The sequence below is a fragment of the Vidua macroura genome, chromosome 5, assembly GCF_024509145.1.
Source record: "Vidua macroura isolate BioBank_ID:100142 chromosome 5, ASM2450914v1, whole genome shotgun sequence".
NCBI lineage: Eukaryota > Metazoa > Chordata > Aves > Passeriformes > Viduidae > Vidua > Vidua macroura.
Genome location: NC_071575.1, coordinates 28,597,824 through 28,617,040, shown reverse-complemented (window position 1 = coordinate 28,617,040; position 19,217 = coordinate 28,597,824). Strand labels below are relative to the sequence as shown.

General features: G+C 35.7%; 1 protein-coding gene across 3 annotated transcripts in view; it reads right to left on the bottom strand.

The window, feature by feature from the left end:
- KDM7A (lysine demethylase 7A) overlaps positions 1–19,217 on the bottom strand; it is a 61,715-nt gene that overhangs the window by 19,901 nt on the left and 22,597 nt on the right. For 2 of the 3 annotated variants that reach the window (XM_053977326.1, XM_053977327.1), the window contains exons 2-9: positions 16,179–16,264; positions 10,060–10,177; positions 9,072–9,232; positions 7,271–7,412; positions 6,822–7,008; positions 5,795–5,957; positions 3,016–3,103; positions 2,170–2,276 (exon numbers count right to left, since the gene is read on the bottom strand). In XM_053977326.1, the coding sequence (XP_053833301.1) occupies positions 2,170–2,276; positions 3,016–3,103; positions 5,795–5,957; positions 6,822–7,008; positions 7,271–7,412; positions 9,072–9,232; positions 10,060–10,177; positions 16,179–16,264 (1,052 nt within the window). The remainder of the gene's footprint in view (positions 1–2,169; positions 2,277–3,015; positions 3,104–5,794; positions 5,958–6,821; positions 7,009–7,270; positions 7,413–9,071; positions 9,233–10,059; positions 10,178–16,178; positions 16,265–19,217) is intronic. The other variant, XM_053977328.1, reaches the window with a different exon arrangement.

The following is a 19,217-nucleotide window of genomic DNA, read 5'->3' as shown; positions in this document are numbered from 1 at the left end:
TCGCATTGCTCATCCACATACATATGCAAATGGCTCACACTAGCATACTTCCACTTCCCAAACATTTTTTGTTACCCTTCCAATTATCACAGTTCTCCCTCACATGGTTTACATAATTTTTACTCCCAAAATCAAAAGGACAGGGTGGAAACCACTCTGCTTCAGAAGCTTCTCTTCTTAGGGAAGTTGGTGTTCCCAACTGATTGCAATTCTTTTTCATTCTCTCTTTTGCTTCATAGGGGTAAAAAAAAGAAGGGAAAAGATAAATCCTCCACGAACAGCCAAAAGTAGATTAAAACCTCTCCTCATGTTCTTGACAAATATTTCCACTTGTCAATAGCAAATGGATCAACACTAGAACCGTTTGGCTCATTTTATTCCCTTAAAAGAATATACTAATAAAACACCATTCTTATGGCTATGTATTAGGAAGCTGGCAGAAGAAGGAAGGTTCTGTGAGTAAACAGCTGCTCTTCTCTTAAAGGCCTCCTACTTGTTAAGGGGTATGAGAGGTACTGGCAGCAGAAATCTTCCTGCCCATTAGCTGACTCAGTTGATAAAATTTTAGGAATACAATGGAGTACCACAGGCTGAATTTTCCAGGCTGATGCAATAGAAACAATTACATGAACTACAAGTAATTCAAATTAATGAGTACAGCATACATGAACAACAGCATACATATTTTGGAACCCCAAGAATTAAGAAAAATATTTAGGTGAATGCAGTAATACATATCATGAAACGTTTTCTGCCAATGAAAAGCCAAACTGAAAATGTTTGTGACCCTGTTACCATTTTATAGAATGAAGCAGAAAGACATGCTGTGTTGATTTTGCTTACTGACCTGAATTTCATAAAAAGTACTGCTAACAGCTGGACATCACCATTACCCCACAAAACTGAACTGGCATCATCCTTTATTCATAAAACAATAGTTACTGACTAGCAAATACCTAATTCATGAGTCTTGATGCCAAAATGCAATATAAACTTCACCCTAGCCATGGAAACATCAGTTTTTATTTTTTTATGATGTTTATAGGCCATAGTGTTGGTCACTGACAAAACATCTGCTAAACCAAAGATTAAACATAACATGAGAATAAGCTTCAAAGCCCTTCCCTAAGACACAAGCCACAAGAGACTCCTAACCTCTGCATTCAAGCAGTCATGGGATAAAAAGGGGCGAGGGAAGAGTGGGGTGAACAGACATAGTTTATAGTTAGCTAGATCTTACAGAAACATATGTGTGCTTTTCCAGCAGGAACACAGTTCCTATGGCTTCTGATGAATTTGTAAACATTAAATATGCATGAATGAGACAAACCAAAGCAAGCTTTCAAGATAAATATCCTCTTTTTGGAAGGAAAAGTTTTCTGCAAGTTTGTTCTGTTTGGTAAAATTTCTGAGTTGCTCTGGGGTCACCGTGAGACTTTAAATGCTCATTTAGGAATCAAGGGCTGTTCAATGCTTTAATTTGCTGAAAGGAGAAGAGAGAATCTTCAATAACTTGCGCTGTTTCCACATTAGAAAAAGTTACGTGGGATTCTGATCTATTCCAAAACAGAAATTGAATTCAGCAGCCTCTTCTGAGGATTGACTTCTGTCCCTTGAAATACAGGCAGAGGGCAAGATACTTGAGGAAAACAGGTGAAGTCAGATAGGCACTCTCTCAAACACAAAATATAGATGGGTATGATTACAACAATTAAGGAATAGGTGAGTAAGCTTAGAGGAGAACAGCAACTGTTAAGAACAGAAGGCTGTTGAGACACCTCTTGGATAAACACTGATATAAGTGATACAGCTCATAGGAACTGATGCGTCTTTCCTACAAAAGCCCTCACAGACATCTTTCCTTCCACAACCAGGAGCAGAGGGCAGCAGGAACTGCGACTGGAAAGGTCAAAGAAAATTGCAGAAGTTCAGAAAAACTTCTGTGTTCGGCTGTGAAACCACCAAGAAGAAACCCATAGATATAAGTTAGTGGGATCATTTCATAGAACTATTTGCTTAAAGTAAAGGCTATCAAAGGATATTCAGAGATCTTAAATGATATGAAAGAAGCCTGAGAGAAAAAACTGATGCCATTTCCATTATCACTCAAGAGACAAAGAATTATAAAAGCAAATACATGTGTATCTCTTAAAATAAAACAGGCATTACCTTTCAATGTTTCCAGTAAGTTTTTGGCCACAAACCAACAGATGGCTTCAAAGAAAGGAAATTTGAAGAGATCTGGGGTTTTTAGCCTCTTCTCCATTTCATAACACCTGAATGAATGCAAATATTACAAAACATGAATGTTTTAATTATCAAATTCATTATTCAACTACGTAATCATTAAAATTGACACAATGTCCAAAATAAAATGAAATAAAATAACCATGGCCATGATAAATAAAATAAGTCAAGTACCACATAGTTAAACCCCAACAAGACCACAGACAAGATTGAACTCTGGTCTCATTCAGGCTCTGACCTTATCAAGTTTGACTGCGGCACTTCTAAGAATAAAGTTGGACTTCATAAAACTAGGATACAAACCCAATGTGTGATCTTTTAACAGATGGAATTTTATCAGGATTCCACTGTAATAAATAAAAACAATATGTTTAGAAGACAGCTCTACATCTTGGACAAAAACTAAATACAGCTGCCCTTAGAGCAATGCTGGCTTGAGGATGCTCATTTCAACTAAGTGTCACACACCTGGGCTTGCTTAGTTTTGTTTTACTCACTTACACTAATCTCCAAGGTAGAAATTTTTCTTTTATTTTCTTTCCTCCTTTTAGTCACTTAAATTCTTGCATAGCCTTCATTTTGCTTTTGAAACAAACTTTGCAGAAGTAAAACAAGAGAACATGCTTGATACATTCTAACTGAAAATGCCAGTATTGTCTGTTAGAGAGCCTGTACCAATTTGATCCTGGTTAAGTGCATGAAGAAAAATCTCCATGAAAAGAATATCCTACTTACTGGGGAACAAGTACAGGAAGAGCAGAGACTAACCTGAGCTGCATGCCAATGTTGAGGTTGTGCAAAAAGTTTCCTCCAAAAGCCATACAATCCTGAGATGTGAGCACAGCGTGAATCCAGCCTGAAATGACAGATTGTGAAACTTAATACATATATACGAATTATTCTAAGACTGTTCTTAAATATGCATATAAGTAAAAATGCTGCTCCTGAAAGAAAAAAAGCAAAGAGATTTGTATTATTTGCTAGAAACAAGTTATCTAAATTTTCCCAACATGTAAACTACAGTTTTTCAGAAATCTAATGGAACTGTAGTTTTCCAAAATAATTCAGTTTAAAACATTTATCACTGGGAGGGGATGGTAAGGATGCAAAGCCAACTTGTCAAGTAAAAATTCCAAAAGTTTTCACTCCAAACCACAAATATAAACAATTCAGGAATGGAAAACTATACTGAACAGAAGATCAAGTCATAAACATAAAACAAAATTATGTCTTTCAATATTTACACGTTGCTTACAGTAACTGGGTTGTTTGCAAAACATAAAATCATTTAGCAATACTGAAGTTTCTCAAATAGGAATTCAGAAGTGGTCCCATACCTTAATCTAAATACAGTCATTCTAAGTCAAGTGAAATTGTGATCAGTTTAAAACCCAGTCTAGACATGCTATAAAGTTTGTCACATAATTGAAATATCGTCCTTATGAAATCCACTATTCAACATGGTAAAGCATGGCCAACGTTATGCTATTGATCTAGCTAATTACTACAGGATAATTTCAACTAAGCACACAAAAGAACACATTACATAAGCTGCCTGATTAAAAATAGTTATCTGTGAAATTTATACTGTGGAGCTTTAATGTAAGTAAACTACAAGGAGACTTTCTCCGTTGAGATTTTCTTCTTGATTTTGCATGACTACAGATGCTCTTTGACACAAGATGAGTTGGCCAGACATTTGCAGACTACTTCATGGTTTCACTGAGTGTAGACAAGATGGACAAACACAGGAAGCTTCCCAATTTGAGGAAAGATCAGACCAAATCACAAACAACTACATATTACAAACTAGCATTAAATCTATGTTCTAATTCAGCTAATAATGCGTACCTTTATGGCATACCTGCATCAACTTAAGATTTTAATTTTTTTACATTCCTTATTGTTATTTTTATGCTGCACTTTTGATCCAGATCTACACAACAAGGAATGAAAGCTTCGTGTAGACCACACAGAATATCCTGAATAATGTTTAAGTAACTCTAAAGAGCCTCCCAGTAGATGTTATTCACCTACATGCAAGATTAATTTTGGATCAGAAAACTACTCTGAACATATTTCCAAGATTATAAAATCATTATGACATCCACTGCATCAGTGCAAGCAGAAACAGCAAATGATGTTCACCATCAGATCAGGGGATTATTTTTCAAAGTCTTTACTCAGTCTTACAGAATTTCACACTTTTTCAAACACCTATCTTGAAACCTAGTTTAATTTATGGGTTCTTCTGCTGCACTCCATCATATGTATATGAATAAGTATGTGTGTAATGCACATGTGTATTTTAAAGTACCTTTATATGTGTACACACATTGAAATACATGTACACATGAGAAATTATAATCTGATGATACTTTTTTTCATGGCCATATTACAGTGATAGCTCAGATTCAGCTGATTACTTAGAAAGCAGTAACTATTTTCTGTGAGTCACAATAGAGTTCTTAATTCTGTAATTCTGCTTTCTCTGTTCACAGATGTATGAACTTATATCCATGGATAATTAATGCTATTTCTTGCTGGAAATACATGGTTTTAAAAGCTCTGGCTGTTCAGGAATGTCAAGAGCACATAGAGGGCCTCATCAGGTAGTATTTATTCTACACAAGCTGTGAACTACAACAGTAAACACTGAACCTCACAGGTACAGAGCTGAGCTATGAGAAAAATGAAGTAGTCGAGAAAGTGCAGGATGGAATAACATACTGATCATAATCTTCCAGGCTTCTTCCAGAACTAGAATTGTACACCATTTTCCTGTTCCATGTATTTAAAGCTTTCTTTCCACCCAAAAGAAGAGAAGACAGCACCCAGTACAAATTTTCAATAGTAAAATACTAAAAAGCATTTATAGGGATAGGTTGGATAAGCAAAAATACAAAAACTTGGCAGTCACTTTCTTGGCAAAATATTGTTTGATTTATTAAAGACTTGTACGCTTATGGTATTTGGGAGTTTGCATAGGGTGAGGTGTTCTGTTTGAAGCATTTTTATTTTTTATTCTTTTATTAAAGAAGTTGAACTGTTTTGGCATTTCTCATAACAAAAGCAAACCAAAAAACCCACCCAACCTGTATTCTTAATACTTTAGCCTACAGCATAAGAAGTTTATGTGATGTTTTTGTAATAATTAGGCTTGTAGGTCTTGCAATACTGAAATCTGTAAAAATAAAACTGTATTGTAAAATTAGGGTAAGAATTCAGTCTGAATACTTTACAAATAGTGAACAATCTGTCCCTTATTAATTGGAACTACTTCCCTGATAATCAAAATCAACTTTCATTTGTTGCCTTCTAATTGGGTAACAAATACCCTTTCATTCCCTGATAATTGTTATGACTGTTGGACAATCTTAAAAGCTAATTACTTGTTTTGAAAAATCTAAATTTCTAATTTTTTTATTACTCTCTCTTATCCATAATTTTAGAGGATACCAAATGTTGATAATGCAATTATTTTAAGATATTCATAATCCCTGCTGATTAAACTTGCTAAGTCCTAATACCAAGAGTAAAATCTTACCTGTTGGAACAAATAAAGTGTGTCCTTGCTTCACAACACACTTGTAGCACTTGTCAACCTTGTCCCCAAAATATACTTCACTCTGGGTGACAGATGAACTCCAGGACTCGTAGAGAGCCAAATTTTCATCAGTGGGCTTGATCAAATAGAATATCTTCTCACCCTATTAAACAAATATACCAAACAAATAAATTAATGTTTTCCTAGAGGTACACTACAACCTCTGAGTCACTCCTAATGAAGTAACATATGGACCTAAATGTTAAGTATTCCATCTTCCCACTATGGCATGTTCAGGCAGTGTCTCACAAATGCAATCCACCAAGAGCTTAGATATTGCATATTAAACAGGTGGTGTCTTGTGATTTAAAGGAAGCAAACAAACCAACCAGAACTTTTCACTGGAATACAAAAAAATCCTGTTTTTATAAACAATTCATGGATATGCACCCACCTATCAAAGGAGAAAACGAATGGATGAAACAACTTTTCCTGTTCTATGACATACACGTGGTCAAATTTGTGAGAATAAAAAATTGAGTATGCCAGTGATTTTCATTCAATTATTTTTTTCCTGCTAAAACCCCACTATATCACCCACAAGTCTACTGAAGTGATCAGTCAACCAATTACAGTCTACAAGTCACCAACAGCATGCTAAAATAAAAGCATAAAAAAGGCAACACCAGAAATCAGTAATTCACTTTCAAGCTCCTCCCTTAGCATTGCAAGCACAAGATTTCATGAAGGTGACAATGCCATAACAGAAGGCTACACACTAAATAACTTTTGTTTCACATAGTCATTGACATCCAAGGGGTGGCTGGGCATTGGAACAGGCTCCCCAGCAAAGTGAACAGAGCATCAAGCCTGACAAAGCTCAAGTAGTGTTTGGACAATGCTCTCAGGCACATGGGGCGACTCTTGGGATGTCCTGAGCAGGACCAGGTGTTGGACTCAATGATCCTCATGGGTTCCTTCCAACAGAGCATATTCTGTGATTCTGTAAATCAAGAAGCATTCATACCCAAAGAACGTGGTACCAAACTGATGTTCCTCCAAAATCAATATGAAAATCTGTATAGCTGTCCTGGACACCCATTAAGCAATACTTCTGAACAAAAGGCTTAGGGAAGACAGAATCATCTGGCCAATAATTTTCCACCCAAGAAAGCTTTCTGGCAATGTCTGGTACTTCCACTAATTCAGACATCCTTTCAAAAAACAAACAAACAAGAAAGAACTGTTAATATAAGCAGGAGTAAGCACACCTCTTTTTAAAAAATGACAGCTTCCTACAAAGACATTACTTATGAACTAGTAAATATGTTTTATATCCACATTACATGACAGTGGCTGTCTACATAAAATACACCTCCTCCTGTCTTTCCCACTACAGGCATTATATTCCTACACATATTGTTTAGCTTAGTGAAAACCACTTCCTACATTCAAGGAATAGAAGTCAATACTCACTTTGTGTCCGAGAATTCCAGGCTGATCACATTCAATACTTTGGGTCGGTCAGGATTTGTGAAGTATTTAATATAATTATGGAGCTTCATTTTACTGTCTGCTTGTCTTGCTACATCTATGACATCTATCACTTTGTCACCACCTGTGAAAAACAGGACGACTTTCTTGAGGCTATCACAGATAAAAGACATTTCAGGAATTTAAGAGAAAATTAGCTTTTTTCCAGTCTTTATCAAAGCATTTCTGCAGAAAAACTCTACTACTATCATTATTCTCTTGGAAGAGAGACAGATCAGTATAAACCAACTTTTTATTAGGTTTAACTTTAATTACTATAATCAGCTAAGGACAGAACTGAAAACACTCTAAAAATAAATCCTCTTTCCTGTGGTTAACCAAAAAAAAAAAAGAGTAATATAGAATGTTTGCATGTGTTTAAAAAAAAAATGGGTGTATGGCTGCAATTGCAAAAAGCAGCATGGAGAAAGTTAAAGTTATCAAGGCAGATCTCTTCCCCACTTTGCCTATCAAGCATCACCAAACCCCCCCCCTTTCTTACATACATGCACACCTTGCAAGCACGCAGTAATTCCACTGAATAATTATCATGGGTGTGTTTCATTTCTGATGACATTAAAGGGGGTTACACACCATGTGTTCTGAAGTGATACATTTAGAGAAGTAGACAAGCCAAGAGAAAGGACTAACACCACCACTATAACAGCAATTGGTTTATGTCCTTTTAGTTACACAATGGCCAAATTTGACACTTAATTTTGGAATGCTGGAAACATGCCTAGATGTACATTATAAACATATTCACTTTAAAACTGTAGGTTTGTATCATCCTGATAAATTCCAGCTGAAACAGTACTTATGCAGTTTTCTTATTTTTAATTTCAATAATAGGAAGGCAAATCTGTGGCATTCCAATTTTTTCCCTGAACTGGAAAACTTGGCAGGTCAGGATGAGACAGTTAAGTTTCTATCTGAATCCAAAGAGGCAGTAATCCAGAAAAAAAGATTCAGAAATATCACCATGATAAATAATCTTTAAGGCAGAACACACATACTATACTATGATACTATTTATCAGCACAATGGTGACAACACTGCATATTCTGGTGCCTCTATAAAATATTGATGGACAGAAAACCTACTTTCAGTACACATCATTACATCAGGTGATCATGAGAACACACTCAGAATCTCAGCTGTACCATGTGTTTCAGGAAATGTCCTGCTGCACTTGGCTCAGCCTCTGTCTGTACTGCACACTCACATGAGGCTGGCACAATTACAGACTACTAAGAGATCTGATAAGAAATAAGTAGTTCTTGAGAAGCCTCTCCTGGCAAAGGACGCCCAGATAGGAATTTTTTCAGAAGATTTAATTCAGAAAGTCCAATTTACTGAGTCCAAAACATCATGTTTTGTCATAGCCTAACCAAGGATTAAACTTATTTATCCTAAGACTGATTAATTCAATTCCCATTATCCTAGGTTTACATGTAGCAGAAAAAAACTTCAGTATTCCACACATAGCTTGCACTGAAATTAACAGGTTTGAAAGATGAGACATAAGGCTGTAGTCCTATCACACATCTACGAAACAGACACACAAATTAAAAAAAATAAGAGGAAGAAAAAAACACTCCAAACCATAGCGTTGATTTTACTTTCTCCTAGTCTTGAATTAAGAATAAATATTTAGCATTCTGGAAGCTCTTATAATCATGCAAATATTTATTTTAATTTACAGACAGGATCATTTAAATAAGTATTCCAGAGTGACTCTTACCCACATAGCGTTCCACATCTAAAACAGAGAAAGTTGGTGGGGGAAGTCTGAGTCCCAGACCATCTAATTTAGGAACCATAATGGGAACATCAAACCCATGTTTCTCCAGATATCTTTGTGTTAACTGGCTTCCATGCATTTTCAAAATTACTTCATCCGCACTGGTGGAAAGAAAGGATGGAGTATTAGCAGAAAAGCATCCTCCAAGCATTACTGAAATAAAAAAAGTCTCGGTCTGGGGGAGGACAGATGCAACGGCTACATCTGAATCAAAAAGAAACACACAGTATTGTTTTATTAAGCATTTAACTAAAAGACCAAGAAAACCTCAACCAGCAAAGAAATTTTTACTGGAATGCATTTTCTGGAAACTCAGTCCTTCTGTATGACCAAAGAGAGTAACTTTAAAGGATGGGGAAAAGGAATTCTCAGAGAAGGCATTAAAGTACATTTTGCTAACAACCACTACCAGCTGCTCTAAAGAATTGTAAGTCATTATGCTTCAGTGAGATAGCCAACCAAGCTCAGGATCAAAGTATAATCATGTTCCTCCACTTTCTTCTAAAGCATGCAAGAATAGGTAGACTACCAGTTCATGTGAATGTTCTATATTACTTGGAATGAAACTGAGAACAACTCCTGAACTAAAGGAATAGACAGATAATATTCTTACAGTGAGAGCACGAACGCCAAACAAACAAAAGCAAAACCAAATAAAACCACCCACCCCAAAACCTCTCAGAGCACCCTGCAGCAGTCCCAACAGACAACCCATCCCCGTGCAAAACTGAAGAGGGGAAGCTACCGCATGAAAAGGCAAATGTATCCATCTGAAACAGGGATGCATGGGAAGAATTCTGAAGAGGGAGGAAGCCATCCTCAACCTTCACAATGTGAAGCAGAGAAATGTTAGTCACTTCCTCTAAGACACACTCAGATGACATTTCACTGTGTTTTCCCAGCAGAATATGTAAGGAAGTTTCTGTACCTTGGGAAAGAGCGAGCCCGCAGCTGTTTAACAAAGGTCCGTGTTCCAGCCTGCACTGGTTTGGAGCCATCATCTGGCTCTGTGTAGTCATGTCTGTGCCAGTTTCTCCTCTTCTTCACTACAAGTTTCAGAAGGATTAAACATGGAATTAGTTAAATCAGATGGCTCAGATTAGCAGTCATCCCATCAGTGAGACAGACATGCCTCAATCACATTACTGTGATTAACAAACCCTATTTTTTTAATCTGGTGACACTCTACCTATTTCAAACAAATGAAATCTTCAAGATACTGTTACTCTCTGTACTTTCATAGCTCCTTCTACGTGAGAATCTCAGTGCACACTACACACAAGTTAATACTCCATATCTAGTCCAATGCAAATAAACAGGTGCGGCCTGAAAGCTGTACAAACCCAAAAAGTCAGCTACAAAACTAACAATTGAACTTGAATTTCTTAAAGCTCAGACTTTTTTTTTTTTTTTAACAAACAAAAGAATGACACCTCTTGAATAGCCAGAGACTTCATTTTACATATTCACACAAGGTTACAAGACTTAATCCCACTGTGCTATTTCACTCCATAAGCACACCTATACTCAAGTCTAGTAATTTTACTGCTATTCACTACCATTTCTACTGCTTATGTTATAATTATAGTTTTGTGTGCAAACTGTTTTGGGCAGGTGTGACCTTTACAATACACGTAATAAAAGCACTGCACTCCAAAACATACAACTTCTTAACAGTTTGAAGCTTTAATGCATTGCTACAGCACATTAATAAAAAACAAAGGACAAATTAAAGTTCTATTACAATTTTGCAAATCTGAAACTGATAGTTCAATAGTAGCAAAATTACATTTCTAACTGGTCATTATACTTAAAGGGCCAAGGAAAATGAAACACTAGACATTTTCATAAAAACTTGTGATGATCTCTCTATGACAAATGGCAGACACCCAAATGAAAAAAAAAGTATGTGTATAGAAAGTGTATGTATTTTCACAGAACCATAGAATAGTTTGGGGTGGAAGGGACATTAAAGATTATCTAGTTGCAACATTCTGGCATGAACAGGGACACCTTCCACTATCCCAGATTGCTCAAGGCTCCATCCAACCTGGCCTTGAACATTTCCAAGACACAACATCCGCCACTTCTCTGGGCAACCTGTGCCAGTGTTGCACCAATCTCACAGTAAAGAATATCTCCTTTAATCTAAATCTACTCTCTTTCAGCTTAAAGCCATCACCCATTGTCCCATCACTAAAGACCTCAGTAAAAAATCATGTTATTTCTTACAAGCCCCCTTTACATATTGGGAAATTGTTCTATAAAACATAGTAAGCTGTATGTAGTCTCCCCACTTGAATTTTTTGACCTTGAGTGGAGGACAAAGTGACTTATGATATTGTGGTTAACTGAACTGCCTGTCTTCAAATTTTCATAATTTCACAACAAATCATATCATAATGGATATTTCATTGATTTGGCTTCCTCAACCACTCATTTTTCATCTCCATTTACAAAGAACACAAGCTTACAGCCTTGAACGGAAGCCCTTGGTTGTATCATCTGTTTGTTAGTAAACTGCTCTTTGGAGCACTTCTCCCCTATACAAATAAACCTCTATTTTTCATCCTCAAACTCTCAACAGGCTGAGAAGCCCTATTTAATCATCGAGAGGTGCCTCTGCAAAAGGGACCACATCTCACCATTTAGGAAATAAACTCCAAAAGTGCTGAACATCCTACCTTTACCACTTACTGTACTAAGAAACACACTAAGGGTCCTTTAATTTTAAGGCTGCGTTTCAATTTTTCCTTTAAAAAGCCAAACTGCTCCACAGCTAGACAGCTGCTACTGGAAAACTGCCCCAGGAAGATTTACTGACACCAGATCTGTAATTGAACCACTAATATTAAACAGAAATTTAGTTGCATATGCTGAGGAAACTCAGAAGAGGAAAAAGCTAATGTTATTTGTCAACACAAATAGTGTTTTACAGTTGTCTGCCAAACAGCCTGAAATACAACATCCAGCAAAACCACTGCATTAATACAAATTTTAATTTCATGGAAGAGTTCATTCTTAAATTCACCTAAGTCATGATGTACCCAAAATGTAAAAAAGCACTAGCAATACTGAAAACACAGCTCACTGTAATAGGAAACTGAGGATGTATGAGGAAGGGGAAAATAGTTTCTAAAAAAGAAAAAAAAATTGCTGCTTCTCTGGATGAAACAGTTGGTTATACAGGAATAATGGCCATTTATAGTCATTACACATAAGAGGGAGTAATTCCTATTGATGTGCTGTTTCCCACAGACATGACAACATGGACGCTTTAGATGACTTTTAAGAGAATAAACTGACATTTATAGATCTTTGCTAACCTGAAAACCAGTGCTGCTTAATGAACCAGCTATCCAAATACTGTAAAACTTCATAAATAATGAAGACAGGTTTATTAAGTTTTCAAAGCTATTTTCTCAGTCATAAATAATCATGCAAGAAATTAGTGGCTAATACTAATTTTCAACAGAGTAGTTTCCCATAAATTCACTGCTCATTAAAATTGTAAGACGATACAGCTGCTTAAAAGATTTTATAGCACAGACACACCTTTTAAAGTCTGTCTTTCCAACACTTACAAATTAGAAAATAAAATCATTCTTTTGCTTGTCCTTGGCAATGTGCATCAACCTTTCATAAAAGAACACTGAAGAAGAGGAAACAGTAATGAAAACTTTCTCTGCTTACATATACCTTCATTTTAGAGTTTTTTAACCCCTTAAGACATTACAAAACAATTGCAAAAAAAACTAATTTTAACTGAATAGATCCTAATGTTCAAATTAAGGAAGATGCCAGTGTTCACCCTTGGTGCTTATAAAAATTGAGGTTAAACCTGCTGTGACAACACTAAGAACTACACAAGATAGTTGCAGGGAGGGTGAGAAAAAGAAGAGTGTGCTGGAAGTTTTCATGAAAATTAAGTGGAAAGATTACTTTTTCTTTTAAATTACATCCCTCCTACACTCAAAACAACGGGCCAATAACTCAGGCAAACACCCTTCCCTGCCTTCTCCCACTATTGGACTGTTTCCCACAGAGATCACCACCATCTGCTAGACTTCAAATGGAGACCACCAAGAGGCGTACACATATACAATGAGGCCCCAAGTCCTGGAAGAGCTACTGGAGATTTCCAGTGGCCAAAAAGGCAAGAGAAATGTTGGCACAGGAAGACTGCAAGATTTTAAGGAGCAGACAGTAAATCACAGAATACCCTGCCAAGGCCTGGTCCAACATCTAATTCTCAGCTCAGACTAAGCATGGGCATTAAAACTACAAACAAAAAGATACTGGTTGGACGGTAGTTACAGGATTGAGAAGGCAAAACCAGATGCAGAAAGTGATGTCCTGACAACTACCATCTTATTAGCATTTACTGAACGCTGTGCTTTCTCAAAGCTCTGGATACCACAAGCTGGTGACACATTCTGACTCACAGCATTCATGCAAATAGAGCATTTTTAGACTTAAGGATCATTGAGAAAACTTTGAAACTAACAAAATGAATATGAATACTCTAAATCAAATAATCTAAAAAAAAAAACCACTCTCCACCGTGTATTACTATTTTTAAAAAATTTTTCTCTTTTTAAGTTATTTATGATTTTAGGAGTCACTATTTAGCATTTTATACACACAGCTGCTTGCTAAAGGTCTTGTAAAATTGTTCTTCCAAATCATGAAGAGGATTTTTTTTATTAAATACATGGAGAAATTGATTTGTTAATTTCATCTTTCCATCTAACTATGCAGTAGCTTTCTTTGCATTACTGGAACTTTTACACAAATAATTTTGTAGGATACTGAAAGCAACCACCTATTTGTACTGTAAAGTATGCGTTTCTTGTATATTTTAAGTAAATTTTTTGCACTACCTCATTTGATTACATATTCTGTTGAAACCACAGATATACTTGCCTCTTCAACCGCTGAATTTTTGTCTCTTAAAACTCTTTGGCAAAGTGATTTTAGAACATGAAGCTGTAAATTAAAATGCTTTTTTTTACTTACATACATAATTTCATATGACTGAAGTACTCCGGAACATTTCTGCATGACCTGAAGTCAGGAGACATTATCAGTCTCTTTAAAAACTGAAGGAAGTAGGACCCAAACCACAAACTACCATAGATTTGATACTGACAGCTGAGAACAATTAATGAAATTCAATGTGAAGACATATTCAATTATATCACCTCTGTCTGGGTTGGTAACTGACATGTCTGAAGCTTCTACTAAATCTAGATGATCTACACACTTGAGGCAATATGAAATAACAAGGATAATTTTTACCACAGATTCTTGTCTTCTTGAAAAGACTTCCAAAACAAAAATCCCTCTTATCTCACTGTCTAATTGCTGCAGGTGAGACAGCAGTTACATTACAGGAAAGGTAATTTACAGGCATCAGGGTGAAGCAAACTAGTTCTCACTAATAAAAGAAAAGAAGTTTCAAATTTACTAGTTTATTATTTTGAAAAGTCTCATATGATCGATCTCTTGTCTACTCCTCTTCCTAGTCCCTCTATTCCACAGAAAAAAAAAGAGACAGAAGTTAAAGAAAGAAATGGCTGTTATTTGTATTCTGATTTATAAGACAAACATGCAGATTTTGAACCTAAAATGACCACTGGAGTACTAAAAACTACAAGCACATAAACCAGCATTTATCTTACCTTTTAGCTGACAGACCATGAACTCATATATTACAGAAGCTACATATCATGCAACATGTATCAATTAAATCAGCAACTGATGCTTAATCACTTTGTTCATACTCCACAAGACTATCACTGAGGATGGTTTTAAACTTATTTCTAAATGTAAAGGAAATTCAGATTTGAAAATATTATTTATAAAACTATATAACTATATATGCTATAAAACATTATGTGGTGTCTTCAAGGGGAAAAAACAAATAAAACCAAAAAATAACCAAAAAAAATCCCCAAAGAAGCAAAACACCACATGGGAAAAAAAAAAACAACAACAAAAAAAACCCAAAAAAACCACAAAAAAAAAAAAACCAACAACAACAACAACAAAAAAAAAACCACAACAAACAACAAAACCCGCAAACAAACCTGCATTAGAAAACGAATTACCATGGCTCAGTGCTTGGAGGGTGAAGCCACATTGCTTAGAAATACTTTTCAGGTCTGAATGTAGAAATTTAATTCACGGTTGGAAAAGTGAAATTTATTTTTAGATTTTTTACAACCCTGTTTCCATTTGAGGAAGACATGGAGACATGGAGGAAAATCTAGGGAGTTGGATAAAGCAGTATCCTTTCAGTGGTTACCAAAAGAAAATCTGTCCAATTTTTCCACTGCAGATCTCTACAGAAAATTTATCTACTGAAAGTAGAACCCAAGAGATATCTCTTGTTGCTCTGTTTCAGACTCTTCTGGCAACTCATTTTGACCCTGGTGGAACCTTGTTTATCAATTAGAAACCTGAGATTTGGAACTGTGTAACTTTCAAGGACATAAATGGGGGAAAACAACCAAATCAAAAACAAACTAAAAAAAAGCACAAACAAACACCACTCACGGGATGTTCCTACTCTGCTATCACTGTTGAAAAGTTGTGTTTGACTACTGTTGCATACAACCTACAACCATCAAGAAAGGAAAGACCTAACTTGTAGATTTTTCCTAGGGATTTATCAGAACTTTGATAATTAAAATTGAAACCATCTTTTATTTTCTTTTTTTTTTTTAATGATGATTCCCTGATTTTCATTCTCTCACTTTCTGCCAAGTCCAGATTGTTTTCTACTAACTCTGTGCACTTTAATTTCTCCAATCTATAGTTGTGCCTTATATTTTATTCTATCTGTATCTCCACATCAGGGAACACTTCAAGATGGTTTGTTTGTTTTGCAGGTTTTTAATCAGCTCAGAGTTAGTCATGTAGAACCAGTACCTTCTATATAATCCAACTCATCTTGAATATTCTTCTGAACAGTTCTTTGCAGTTGTACATGAGGAAAAAAGTCTGAACGTGTAAGATGAAATTTGAATAACCCATACTTACTTAGAGAAGGTCCATGGAGAATTGCACAGTTGGGACAATGGTATAGATCAATGTCAACAGCATGGTGCTCCTCTACCCCAACGCAGCTGGAATAATATTTTTTACATGTTAATGAGAATGCACATAGGGTTTACTTTTCAAGCTAAAAAATAATTAAATCTTAGGGTTTTATTAAAACATGCTTACTCTACAAAATTATAATGAGATAGCAGATTATCTCCACTACTGGGCTGCCACATAAATTTTGATTAATCATTTATCACTGAACACAGAATGCCATTAAAAAAATCATACACAGGAAACAAGAATCAAATTCCTTTAAAAATGAGCAAATCCACAATATATACACCATTACCCCCAAAAATCTTGATCCTAATTACAGGAAACAGTTTATACAAAATCATTCAAGCAATTTTCCTCACAGAAGCTATGAGTTTAAAAAAAATCTGAGGTTTATGTGCTGTAATTTATAGAAGATATATTGGATATTCTCCTTGTATTTCTTTTTCTTTCTGCAAAAATCATGTAACTGACTCCTACCCCCCAAGACAAATTAATTAAGAATACTTTCATGTTATTCTTGAAATCTTTACAATAGAACTGGCTTTGTAAACTGCACAAGTGGCCATACAAGTAACTTAGCAGAACTCATTTTGGTTTAAAATAGCAGCAAGTATTTTGAAGAGTACTTGAGAGATGTAATGTTTTCTCAGTGCATATTTTTTTTCCAGATAAAACAGTCAAAATGTGATTAAAAGCTACATCTTTACAACAGTCATACAAGGCATCTACTCTGCTGACACCTAAACAATAAAATTTTTATGTCAATTGACTACATTTTCTTAGAAGCTGAAACACTAGAGGTTAATTGGAGAACCTGTGCTTTTGCAGGAAGTTCTTAAGGAAAAAAAAAAACAAGTAATCCCTGCTTGCTGGTCTGAATCCTGGCAGAGTTCTTCATTCTCTGAAAAGTTCACTGACACAAAACTGCTGACTTTACAGTTAATAGGGAAAAACAGAGTACAATCTTGAACATTTACACCAAAATTAGGTATGTACACTCAATGCACTCTAGTAACACAAGAACTGGAACAGTACCCCAGTCACGTAACCCATTTCATATCAAGTGTAATGAGTGCTTATACACTGAAGCTTTGAAATGATCCAGCTACACAAAGTCTTTTCCTCAACAGCCTTGTGCCAAGACTGCTGACACGCTCCAGCAAGTGTCAGTACATGCTGCCAAAACAATACAAGAAACAGTCTAGCACTGAAAGCACAATGAGCAAATCCCAATCTGAAACTGAAGAGCATCTCCCATGTAACTATCAATGGGAAGTGCATTCTGAGTTCCCTCTAAACTTTCAGATAGTTCTACTTCCCCATTCCCTACATACCACATGAAATCCAGAAATTACTGAGCTTTTTTTATATGCATACTATTTTAAAATCTAAATACAAAACTCAGCTGCCATAGTTCATTGCAATTCTTGCAACATTTAGCAACTGCTTTAAGACCACAGCTATAAGAATCATTGTTACATGAAAATTCAGCTGACGTATAAACAAAAAGGAAGGCAGAAGCAGTCTTTAAAAATGCATGTCCCATTTCCTTCTGCTTGTGTTCTCTCTCTTTTTATAGAATAGATGAATGACTCATAATCCTATGCATTATAAGAAAATTGTTTTAAAATGTACATTCTAAAAGCCCCAAATCAGAAGGCTGGTTTTATACATCTTTAGGAATCTCATTATTTTAGTTAAATTTCTAATTACTGAATAGCTAAATATATTTATGTTGAATTGTATCTTGATCAAGTTTGCACTTCATTTATTCCTTTCCTTTTTTCTTGGTGTTTATCAGATACATTCATCGTCATTCCAATCAGATTATCTTGCTAACAGTAAGAAATTTGCATAAAAATATAGTAAAAATAGCTTTGATAACTATTTGTCCTGTTCTGTTTAAGAATCTTAATTCTACTGTCTCTTTATCAAATGCTACAGATAACAGAATTTCTGCTTTATTTTCAGGCTTAGTAGTAACAATTAACTCCATAACCTTTCATGAAGGCACATGGGATTTTGAGTACAGGGACTGGAATGGTATTATAATGGCTGGAATAGCCATTCAATAAGGGAAGAAAACATTTTTCAGTCTACTATTTATCCTGTAAACTCAGCACTGGAAACACAAAACACTAACTGGAGATCATGGAAGCGAATCCAGCAGCAGATGCCTGACTGAAGCAAAGGGTAAACAAGGTGCCAGCACCTGCAAGAACAAGCATTGCCAAGGATGCCAGAGCACATCAATCACACACAGCACCATTACAAGTCACTTCCCTGCATCCCTTTCTCCAACATACACAGATGTATCTGATATTAATCACTCTGGCTACTAGCAAGCAATCAATTACTGTGGTAAATGCAACTTCAGACCTCACGCATCAAAACAAGGTCACCAAGGGGTAGCAGAGAGCCTGGAAAACATTAACATACTCAAACACTGCAACATTCCCAATCTACTGATGTTTTCCTGTATGAAATATTATTACCCTTCACCTTGCAATCAACCCAATCTATTTGGGTTGAAATGTCTTGAGTATATATTACCTAGTTTCTGAATTGCTCATCTCCTACAGGGAGGTCACAGACTAATCCTCAGGAACAGCAGAAAGCTTACAGTATTAAACAATAAAGCATAATAATAGTAATTTTAAAAAAAAAGTGCAACATACAAGACTATGCAAAAATACACCTTTAATTCTGTTCATGAAAGTGAAAAGGCTAACCAGGCCCAATTTCACTTGCAATGCTCTAGAAGGAATAGCAACTTAGAAAAAAGTTAGCTAAAAATAGAATCCATTACATCAGTCTTGGAGTGGTCAGACACTCCAAACTTCCCACAGTATCTAGCATCAAGGAAAGGTCAACAAGAGGTAGCAGAAGATTTGGGAAGTCTAAAGTTTTTTCACACACAAGAACATGCCCATCCCTGGCATCTGAAGAAACCCTCTGCTACTGTAAGTCTGAGGA